This window comes from Copadichromis virginalis, linkage group LG1 (genome assembly GCF_057382275.1).
Source record: "Copadichromis virginalis isolate Kocher_CV1m ecotype Utaka linkage group LG1, C_Virginalis_male_GT1.1, whole genome shotgun sequence".
Taxonomy (NCBI): Eukaryota; Metazoa; Chordata; class Actinopteri; order Cichliformes; family Cichlidae; genus Copadichromis; species Copadichromis virginalis.
The window spans coordinates 28,512,854-28,524,536 of record NC_140618.1 but is presented as its reverse complement, the minus strand read 5'-3'; the positions used below and the strand labels follow the sequence as shown (position 1 = coordinate 28,524,536).

The 11,683-nt window shown below is 40.2% G+C and overlaps 1 protein-coding gene across 1 annotated transcript; it reads left to right on the top strand.

Moving 5' to 3' along the window:
* Nucleotides 1-3,702: 3,702 nt before the first annotated feature.
* gatm (glycine amidinotransferase (L-arginine:glycine amidinotransferase)) lies at nucleotides 3,703-7,988 on the top strand. The gene is made up of 9 exons (XM_085458019.1): nucleotides 3,703-3,860; nucleotides 4,714-4,932; nucleotides 5,035-5,230; nucleotides 5,350-5,540; nucleotides 5,764-5,901; nucleotides 6,114-6,278; nucleotides 6,377-6,440; nucleotides 6,546-6,662; nucleotides 6,777-7,988. Exons 1-9 carry the CDS (start codon nucleotides 3,792-3,794, stop codon nucleotides 6,887-6,889), a joined length of 1,272 nt encoding a protein of 423 aa, XP_085314145.1. The 5' UTR covers nucleotides 3,703-3,791; the 3' UTR covers nucleotides 6,890-7,988.
* The last annotated feature ends 3,695 nt before the right edge of the window (nucleotides 7,989-11,683 follow it).

Genomic DNA, 11,683 nt, shown 5'->3' with positions numbered 1-11,683 from the left:
GCTTTTATGCTGGATTGAGCATAAAAGCTGCACCAAAACACAAAGTATCTGTTTCTCCCCGTATATGGTCTAAACCAAAAACTCAAAATTCTGAAATTTCCAGGTGGTACTCCTAACTGAAAAAAAAAATTGTAATTTTTGTAAATACATGCATTAATTTCCCAACAATCCTCCATACTTCAGAAACAATACAAGTATAAATTACTCCTGTATTTGGTTGAACTTCCAGTCCAGGTGACTACGTCCTTTTTTATTACAGCCTGTGACAGGAACACTCATTTACTGCTCATTGCTAAAAGAAAAACGTTTGGGGAACGACTAGTCTAGTCTTTTATAGTTGCTGTATTATTATAAAATTAGGTATATTGCTTATCTGAATCTTTATCTTATGTGACCTGATATTTGATACTTTGTTAATCTTTGCCTCTGGTCCTGTGGCCAACATGCTGCATGCTAATGGTTGCATATTCATACAAAAATACTCACACACATGCACATAAAGTTTAAACACTCAGCTCTCTGTCGGTCTGTGTTGTAACTGTTGTGGATTTTTCTTTATTTAGTCTGAACATTTTTGCAAACTGTTGTAAAATTCCTGCAGGTGGCGCTCTTTTCTTTTTTGGCATTCAAATTTCATTCATTGTCATCAGTCTGCTGCTGCTGAAGCTTTCACTTTCCAGCATCTTGTTTAAGATAGAAAAATATAAAAGAGAACTGGGTAGGGAATAACTCTACTTTCCCCCTAACTTCATAAACATCATAAACATTGAAATCACAACTGAATATTAAATAATGTTCACACTCTTATGCTGCTGGTTACTCTTATTTGGCTCTATTGTGCAGATTTGTGAACATGTAAAAGATGAGTAAAGATTTTAAGGGAAATGTTTTCATGCCAAAGAAGATGTTAAAAAATATTTTTAATAACTTATATGACATTTATTTATTTCATTGGCATCTTTAATGATAAAAAGTACCCTAAGCCCTAATAACTAATGGAATTTTTGCCTTTTGAAACTTGTTTTCCAAAGTTTTCATGGGCTCATCATCATCATCATCAATCATGGGAGATGAAAAAATGGCAACACATTAGAAACTGTTTACAGTTTGCCTAAATGTCAACCTCAACCCTCGACCTCAGAGGATTACAGTTTGTTTAAATAGGGTATTCAAAATATGTTCCCCAAGATGACTTTCTTGAAGAAGAACTTTGGTAAAACTCAATCCAGTCATTGTTTAGTTAGGCTGGCTACAGTCTGCAGTCGTCTTTTTATCACAATCATATCAATTTATCTGCACAGAGAAAATGTGGATTGATATTAAGGATTGCTACATTTTTTTAAGGAGTCTGGTAAAGAAACATTTCTGTATACTTTTGGCAACTAAACCAAAGTCCTGTTCTGAAGTTTGTCGAGGTGGGGTGTTTACTGGAGGAGTTCAAAGATACAGACAGTATGTACAATAGCAATCAATGATGGGATTATGTGTACATGAAGGTACCAAGGTCAGACAGACATCTGACAACCACAAAGGGGTAATGAGGTCAGGGAAAAAGAAAAAGAAATACTTGATTGGTATGTATTACGCTAGTGTGCGGGCTGGTCTGTCCAAAGGTACAAAAGCCTTCTAAAGATAACCGGCATGCTTTAAAAAGACCATACTGAGGTTCCTGAGTTTGTACGTGCTAGACTACCTCTCCTTTACCATAAGGCAGACTTCAGGGACTCGCTGTACTTTGTACACCAGCTGTGTATTTATCTGCTTCGTTCAGTGCTTTCCCTCACCTTTTTGATAATGAATGCATGAATGGAGCCTGACATGCCAATGCATTTCTAATACCTTGTCACAAAATTGTCTGTGACTTTTTTAGACTGGTAGATGATGCTGTCTCAAAGGGATAGAGGGGATTGGGGTGGGTATCTGAAGGCATCATCTTAGCATATCCTTTGGGCATCAGCCAGAGATTTTCATTTTTTTTTAGAGAGCGAGGTAATATCCGGGGTCACTGAGTTCTCCAGGTTGTGAAACTCGTGTGAGCACAGTCCAGGGAAGCATGTGGTGACCCAGCCAACCTCTTTGATTATGCCATCTCCTGTTTTCACACTTTTAGGAGCTTTGTGAATGACTGATTGATACTGATCTCAACAGGCATCTTGCAATTTTATTGCTTTTATAGACAGGAGTGTACGTGCGTTTGCGTCACGATCCTGGGTCTTTTGACCCAGCGTTTTGAGTTTTAGTTTATGTTTAAGCCCTTCAGGTTTTCTAAGTTCATTTTTTATCACGCCTAGGTTGTTCTAGTTCTTTGTTATTAGATTCCCCTTGTGTCTTCCACCCCTGTTAAGTCTCCCTTGCCCTTCGTGTGTTTCATGTCTCTGTCTTACGTTGTCAAGTTCAGGTTGTCATGTCTGCGTCTTATGTTTCCTGTTTTATTTTGAAGAGGTCTTGTGTTCCTTTGTTCATCGTGTCTAATGTTACTCTTCCACTGGGACGTCGTTATGTTCATGTGTGTCAGCTGTTTACCCCATGTGTTCCCACTTCTCTCATTAGCCTCCTGTGTGTATTTAGTCTGTGCGTTCTCATTCAGTCTTTGTCGGATCGTCTGTGTTGTTCTCATGCCAAGTCCTGCGTTCAGGTTTTCATATATATGCGCTCATTATCATTGCCATGTTTAGAGTTTTGTTTTTCTGTTTGCCAGGGTTTTTCATAGTTCGTGCTTCCTTTCTAGTTTACCCAGTTTAGGTTATTGCTTAGTTTGCATTGTTTTTGCCCTTTTATTTTGTACTGTTCTGTCTGCCTTAATAAACAGCTCATCATCAGTTAAGTTTGAGTTTTAGAATGTCTGCACCTGGGTCCACTATTCACACTCCACGCAGTTAGAGTCCGAACCGCAAAAGAAGCGCGTGTTCTCGGAAAAGTTGCAGGGGGTAAGCTGGCTTCAAACAAATGATGTGGTGCAGAATATGCCTTGAAAATCCCACTCTAGCGGACAAAAACAGTGCCTTTTATATGTACGCAAACGCGCGTTGCAACTTCTTATCTGGTGCGCGTCTTTTATTTGGACAGCGAATGCGCACCTGCGGCCCACTTATGTGCACCCCTGTTTATAGAGCATGCGCGACAAACTTAATCCTCTTAGCCGCTAAGAGTAGGACTGCTCTCAAGAGCTGGCAACAACGTACTAGTTTCACTTTGTTTAATTTAAAACACTTTTCACTATTCGTGCCTTTATTTTGTAATTGGAACAATAAGCGGGGTTAAAAGATCTTTAAAAGGAGAATCATTTTAACCCTCGTTTAATAGCTGAATAAAATCTTAAATCAGTGGTGGGCTGCTTGCTTTATTTGTTTTTTGAGGCATTGTGTGCCGAAGCAAAGAAGATGCACCCCACTGCACTGCAGTACCAAAAATCGTTTTCATTTCTTTTTTAAAATCATAATAATGCTCACACATGAGAATCTATATTTTTACAGATAACAAGTTTGCATCATGCACAAACCCGCTACAAGCCTGTAGTCAAAATAGCGCTTTTCAGATGTTCGCGGAAACTTTTAACGGCGCTGGTCCACCTGATAAGAATGTGCTGGCGTAAGGGATTGTGTTTCAGAAACGCGTTTTTCCTCAAGTCACGTTGCCCCACAACACAAAAGCGACCAATGGCCTAAGAGGCACGTAGTCCCACAGCTATAAAGTTGGCTTTGAGCTCAGGAGTCTTCATTCATGAGCATACTGAGAAGTGGATCCTGCGCTGCCGTTTGATTCCACTGACACACTCACTATTACGTTGGACAATGCTGCGAGTAAGATGCCTGAGAGGAGGTAGCAGGGGGGCCGAGGCTGCCCATCTGATCGGAGCAATGGTTGGTATTACGGTGGTTTAATGTCTTCTGTGTCTTTCTCTCGCGCTCGCTCACTCTCTCTTTTCTCTTAAGCAGCGTTTTTGTTATAAAGCACAAGTCAGTCAAAGCGAATAAACTGTGAAAATATGATTAAATTTGGCATTTCTCTTCACATCTGCCGCTGCACTTCATTGCTTTGTTAATTTGTTATTTGTCTAATTAACACTAGAAGCGCCGAAGCAGTCATAATGACCCCGTTTGGAGGAGACTGTGTTGCAGAAATGAAGCTGAGGGGATTTTTTTTTTTTTTTTAAATCCAGTGCATAAATCGTAATTGCACCGATTATTTCCAAGAAATCTTCCTCCAGTGACTGGCGTGATTTTCTTAACTGCTGACAAAGCTTTTTTTCTGGTTGCCTGAGTGACAGTGAACAGCTGTTTGGCACAGATGCGCTCTCAAACTCAGTGACACTGAAGCTGTTCCCGAGCCAGCGGAGGCCACACTGTAGAGGCTATCGGTGGAGATAAGGCTTCTTAATAAAACGTGTACTTTGGCACCAAACCAATCAACCTCACGGAAGCTTTTTCGCTTTGAAACCCAAGGAGCCTGAATGTGTTATCGGTTAACACACAGATCAGCCGCTTTCTACGCGAGCTGGGGGCATTGAAATAAAAATAAAAATAAACACACCACTAAATAGGAACTTCATGTAGACCGATCTGTTACTGCACATAGTGTAAATATGTACTGAACTGATCCAAAAGGAAAACAAGATCTATTAAATCCAAAGATTTTATGCAAAAGTACATGAAATTTTTGTTCAGCAAAATATATATACAAAAAAAAATCTTAATGTGTTTTCACTTCCATCAGCTTGGCCGGGCGTTGAACGGATGGGTGCAGAAGACCCTGCAAAGCACTTCAAGTGCAGCAGCTGCACAGCCACAGCATGTAGTTGAAGAGGAACATGTTACTGAGCCGGTTCCTCAGGAATGCCCAGTCTGCAGCTACAATGAATGGGACCCTCTGGAGGAGGTGATTGTGGGGCGAGCTGAAAATGCCCACGTGCCTCCCTTCACTGTGGAAGTGAAAGTAAGCAATGCTGTCAGAAGATGCTTTGACTCAAAGCATCCTTGTCATTTCTCTCAGCTGTCAGATTGACTCCATGTTGTTATGCTACAAACCTCTCATCAGGCTAACACATATGAGAAGTACTGGCCCTTCTACCAGAAGTATGGGGGCTGGTCTTTTCCTGCGGACCACTTGAAAAAAGCAGTTGCTGAGATCGAAGAAATGTGCAATATTCTGCGTCACGAGGGCGTCGTTGTGAAGAGGCCAGAACCCGTCGACTGGTCTGTGGAATACAAAACACCAGACTTCACCTCATCAGGTAAAAAGACAGAAATATGTGTGTGACAAATATGTGTGACATAAAGGTGTTAATGCATCACACTGCAGTTTATAAATGAGTCATTGTAAAGTAATTCTCTGCTGTTGACCCTCTTGTAGGAATGTATGCGGCCATGCCCAGAGACATCCTTTTAGTGGTGGGAAACGAGATCATCGAGGCTCCTATGGCGTGGAGGGCTCGTTTCTTTGAGTACCGAGCCTACAGACCTTTAATCAAGGAGTACTTCAGAAAAGGTGCAAAGTGGACCACTGCTCCTAAACCAACCATGGCCGACGATCTGTATGATCAGGTGAGGCCTTAGTTTGGGAGCTATAACATAGCCAGGTGGTCATTTCTCAAGGCAAGGACTTAAGTCAAAGTTGCATTAACACCTAAACAGCTTGTCTATGTTCTTTATAGCAAACCAAACCTCTTTGCATCAACTTTTTTATTGCTTTGTACATGATAGTGTGACAGCAGGCTATTCCTATATCTCAAAACGGGTGTAAATCCTTTTTATGTGTGCCTTTCAGGATTATCCCATCCGCACAGTGGAAGACAGGCACAAATTAGCTGCTCAGGGGAAGTTTGTGACCACGGAGCACGAGCCCTGCTTCGATGCTGCTGACTTTATTCGAGCTGGGACGGACCTCTTTGTTCAGAGGAGCCAGGTATGAAGGATATTTTGCTTATTTTATGACATCCTATGGGTGATATCTTCTGCTGAAATGGTAGTAAAATGCACAATAAACCCCCACACACGCATATATAGATCTCTCTTTTATCCATTGCACTTACAGAAAAAAAGAATGTTTCTCTGAATATGAATGTGAAGCTTGGATAAGCTCCTGAAACTTCTCCTTTCACACTGCTTTTTATTCAGGTTACAAACTACATGGGAATTGAGTGGATGCGCCGTCATCTGGCACCAACCTACAAGGTCCACATAATCTCCTTCAAAGACCCTAACCCCATGCACATTGATGCCACGTTTAACATCATCGGGCCAGGACTCGTGCTGTCAAACCCTGATCGCCCATGTCGCCAGGTACTGAAGTGCTGTGCTGCCCTCTTCTGGGTACACTTGTACACACCACCACCACAGGGTGGCCCAAACTTACCAGTGCTCTTTGTCTTTTCCCTCAGGTAGACATGTTCAAGAAGGCTGGCTGGACAGTTGTAAAACCACCAATACCTTTGATTCCCGATGGTGGGTACTCAAAGTAAAAATTATTTTCTTTCACTCACAAAAAAAAGATGATATTTAGATTTTTTTTTTTTTTACTGAAAAAAACCCCACTCTCTTGCTGAGCAGACCACCCACTGTGGATGTCCTCCAAATGGCTGTCCATGAATGTCCTGATGCTGGATGAGAAGCGTGTCATGGTTGACGCCAATGAAACCAGCATTCAGAAAATGTTTGAGAACCTCGGTGAGCCTCTATAAGCACCCCCACCTTCACCACCTTATTTATTTTTAGTAAACTCAATTTCAGCAAAAAATAAGAAAAAATGCTCCATAACTGTGTGTGTGTGTTTAAATGCAGGTATCAAGACCATAAAGGTGAACATTCGCCATGCCAACTCCTTGGGTGGTGGCTTCCACTGCTGGACAACTGATGTCCGCCGCCGTGGTACCCTGCAGTCCTACTTTCACTAGCCTTGCCAGAAACAGGCAGTTTTATTGAGCTTTGAATATAAAGCCTCAGTCCGGAATCACTGCAATAATCCATTTTTTATTATCAGTCAGTTTTAACCCATCAGTCAACAAAGGCTGAAACTTTCCTAAACAAAAAGGCGATCTTTAAACCTATCTTTTTCTAAATGTGTATTCAGGTGTCGCCTGCTGAAACTCAAAGTTTTAATTCTTTAAACTGGCAAAAACAAATGATGGATAATAATAACGAAGACAGGTGGCACCGAAGCCTTTACCGGATTGTGTCTTTATATAGTAAACGAATATTTATGGATTGTTTTGATTTGACATTGCTGCACATCACAGTGCCTTTGCAGACAGCTTTGTTTGGAGACAATTAGAATATACTGGATAATCTCAATAGCAAAAAAATGAACATCACTTGAATCAGTGATCTCAATAATAACTGCATTTCTGGCCTGGCTGTTGTGAAGTTGAAGTTTTTATGGCTTTTACATCAAACGCCAAAGCTTTGAGGACAAGGTACAATTTGGTATGTGAATGTCATCAGACTAGGGCACAGGAGGAGGGAAGCCTCCTCATGAAACCTCAAAACCACAATCCTACCTTTTTCAAAAAGAAGAAACCAAAACATTTTTTTATTTAAATAAATGTACACAACTTTTACGTAGGTCATTAAACAATATTAACTTCAGTTTATTGAAAGAGGGGAAAAATGTTCTGTTTATATTTTCCATATTCTTTATTGGATTTTCCCAACAATTCCCAAATGCATGAAAGTATGTGATCCATATCAGATTTTGTATACCTTTTTCCTCTGCTGTTTTCTCCTATTGCAAATCTGGGCCAGCTATATGCTAGTAGTCATTCTCACTAAAACTGCTTGGCTGCTTTTTGTGTCTTCAGGATGGAAGATGTTTTCTTGTGAAGATTTCTGTTTTTTTATTCCTTTGCCGCTGACAGGGTGGGATGTAAGGCATTAGCCTGTCTTGATATTTATTGTGAAACAATAAATTAAAGGGACATTGTGGCTCAGCAGAGGAATGCTAGTGGTGTTTTGTAATGTGCAATGTTAATAAATTAAAGCAAGTTGTGTGACACAGCTGTGATTCTGTATTTGTGTATCCATCCATCCATCCATCCATCCATCCATCCATCATGAGGGTACAGTCTGTCACAGGGCTAACACAGAGAGCTGGACAACCATTTGCTCTCACATAAGATAAAAAAAAGATATTTTATTAGTCCCACACGTGGGAAATTTGTTTTGTCACAGCAGGAAGTGGACAGTGCAAAAGTTAAATAGCAAAAATTAGAATACAATAAGAATAAAATACTGTACAGAATAGAATAGAATAAAAATAAAATAAAATACTATATACAGTAGAATAAAATAGAATAAAATATACAATAGGATAAAAATAGAATACAAATTCTATTTACACCTGAGTAAAAATACAACTTCACACCTGCAGTTTAGATAATAACAAATTAAGATAACTTGAGCATATTTTTTGGACTGTGGGAGAAAAATCCCACGCAGGCACAGGGAGAGCATGCAAACTCCATTTTAATTATACATTATATTTTATTTGATATACCGGTACCTCCGATTATAAACTGGAGAGTATTGCAGTATTGCATATCTTAATCAACCGTCCACTGCACCAGTGTCAAGAGCCCATGCTGTAAAAGCTGACTGGTATTTTGGTAATACAAGTTAAAGATGCCTCACTGCAAATAAAAGTTCTGCAAAAAATCTTTTTACATAAGTGAATTTATAGGACTATTCTCAGCATGGAGTACTCCTTGTACCGTACTATGGGTCCCTTTTACATGTTCACCACGGATTAATGTGTTAGCGGCTTTAATGCCATCAGGGTCCTGAACGATGTTACAAAACACACAAGCAGTTTAAAAAGTGCTCTTGTGTTTTGAGTTGAAACTTTAACCGGTTAGATTCTCAAACATAGTTGGAGCATAAAGTGACTTAAAACTGAAAACTCCAAAAACAAACTTTTAACTGTACTGTAGTTACATGCAGTACTGTAGTTACATGCAGTACTGGAGCACATGCGTACTTTGTTACTGCTGATATCACACATTAGCTTGAGCAAAGAGGGCCACTAAGGGTAACACAAACCCGTGAACCTGGGACCCCTTCATCTGTTTGATAAATGGCACCGCAGTTTCCAGTGCATGTGGCACCACATTTACTGTAACACCTTTAAGTCTGTAAACATTAACCAGGCTGATTTGTCAGTGAGTGGAACATTGCATCATATATTATTATGTAAACCTGACTACTGCCAATAGAAACTACTGTAAAGGAAAAAAACATGATAATATCTGCTTTAGTCATTTATTCATTTACCTTAATTTAAAAGGCAGAATCTTGGAATATAACCATGAGCATGTTAGATTAACATTGTAGTTTGTGGACATTGGCACTGTCTTCTGTTAACTGCAGTTTTGTCTTTTAATATTGCATAAACTTTGTAATTAACTCATTCCTTTCTTTTATTCTTTTTTCGCTCGGGTTCAAATAAAAAGCCGGTGTTTTAAAATGTGTTCACCTCTCCGCGCTCTTCTTATGGGACTGAACAATGCTGTTACTGTGTAAGAAGTTTTAGATCTTAGCTAAATGGATACCACTGCATGCAAAGTAGAACAAGTCATGAATTAAATATGTAATGGCCAATTTCAGCAAATGAAATTGTTTTCCTCAGCATGCAAGATATTTAAGGCATTACTTTTACACTGAGAAGATGACATAGTGACAAAGAACATCAGGTGCTTGGCTCTAACAGCCTGCGGCAGCAGGATCACATTTCCAGGTCGTCAACTGCTGTTCGTGATTAAAACACCCTCACTTTCAATCTAAGTACATTTATTACTCTCGAACTTTAAGACTGTTCAGTCTTTGTTTCAGCACGGCATGTGCAGCCTTTACCATGTCTGTGCTCTTCCCACCTCGTGCAAGATGGCAGGACCACCTCAATCTGAAGTCATTTGATGCTGACCCTGAACACCATTAAAGATCTTCAAGTAATCTCCTTTGATGTTTGGCAGTTGCTGTAATTGTGCTGTTAGGAGGCTAAATCCTCAATTTCCTCAATCTAGTTAACATTTTTAGGAACCGCTGCGTTTGACAACAAAGACAAGACAAAAAACAGTTTGTTTACCATCCACAGACATATCCTGACCATGTCCAGCTTTCTGACTTTACTAATTTGTCAATCATGTTGGATTCGTAACTGATTCACCTTTGTCTCAATGTGGTTTGGATCAAACTATCAGGCTGGACCTGGTGCCTGTGGTGAGACACACGAATATTTTATAACAGGAGAGGTTTACTTCGAGCCAAGTCACTTCTCTATGCAGCTGCTCAACTGTGTGTCTTTTTTTCTGATCCTATGTAGACCCGTGCAGATGGGCTGCTTGTTTGTACAGCTGCCTAATTGAGCAACAGTGCAGCTGCCACTGCCACTGTCTCCAAACAGGAGAATTGATTGGGATGTTGTAATGATCAGGCTTCACTGTAAGCAGGAGCACAACACTCACCTCCTCAGTTCCTCTTATCTGAGGACGAGTTTAGGCTCAGAAACAACCGGCTGCTCAGTTTATACTCGTCAAATACATAAAGCAGTGAAAATGTAAGATATCTCAGGAGCATGGGGGGGAGGGGGGGTATCCACAGTGGTGTAAATAGTACAAAATATCAGGAATATATGACATATTCTAATGGTCTCTGGTCCATCAGGATAGATATAAGTATTAACACTATTACATCTGAACAGCGACTTTAAAGTAAAATGTGAGAAAAAAGTAGTCTTAAATAACACAGGGAGGCAGCAAATCTCATGTCACTTGAGTGGTGGTTTAAGCGTCTTGTCTCTGCCGATAGCAGGTTTAACAGGTTAAAGTACTTTTTTGCATTTGCATCACCATAAATACTATGCATATCTCTTACTTATAATGGATGGCAACACTGCAGAGGTCAGGCTGAGTAAAAAGTAACTTTTTCAGGTGGCCGTGCACGCTCAGGAAAACACGCACACACATCGATTACATGCTTCTAAGGTGTCTGCAGACTGGAGAAAGTCTAAAAAGGTCAAAACTCCAGCAACACGTAGTAGTGGTGTATTGGACAACCTTATTGTGAAAGCATTTAATCAGGCTCACATGACACGTTACCCGATGTAGACAAGAGGAAAGATGAAAACCAAAACAACAGCATTGCAAGGAAACCCACTTCTGTGGCAGCCAGCACAGCTTTTTTTTTTTTCTTCAATGTGTTTTCAGCTCTGAGGGGCCCTTATTTGTCTAATGCACAAACCGAGAAGGTTGTAAAGCTTGCTAAGAAGGTTGCATACTCTCCTGTTTTCACCTTTTTAGTTAACTTTACCTTCTTTTAACTTTTTCTCATCATCCGATGGCCCCGACACAACCAAACACTAATGCGTGGATGAACATGTTAATATAGAGAATTATACCCAATTTCACGTGTGAATGACAAATGTGACCATGAGAAGCTGAAGCACTTTAGGAGCAGCCCTTGGTTGCACAGTCTAAATATAGGCTCAAGGTTGCACATGAAAAGAAGTCAAAACAATGTCTTAAAGCGCTCGCACCAGTGAACCGGCTGTAAGTACATAAGCATGTTGTTCAGTGAGCCTGATTATGTTTCGTCAGGCCGTGTCCATTTTTGGGGGACGTAAATGAAGTCCCCCATAATGTAAATCATTAAGCCATGGTTCAGGATGCCAGCTGTGATCGCTCTGCGTTTTCTTTTAT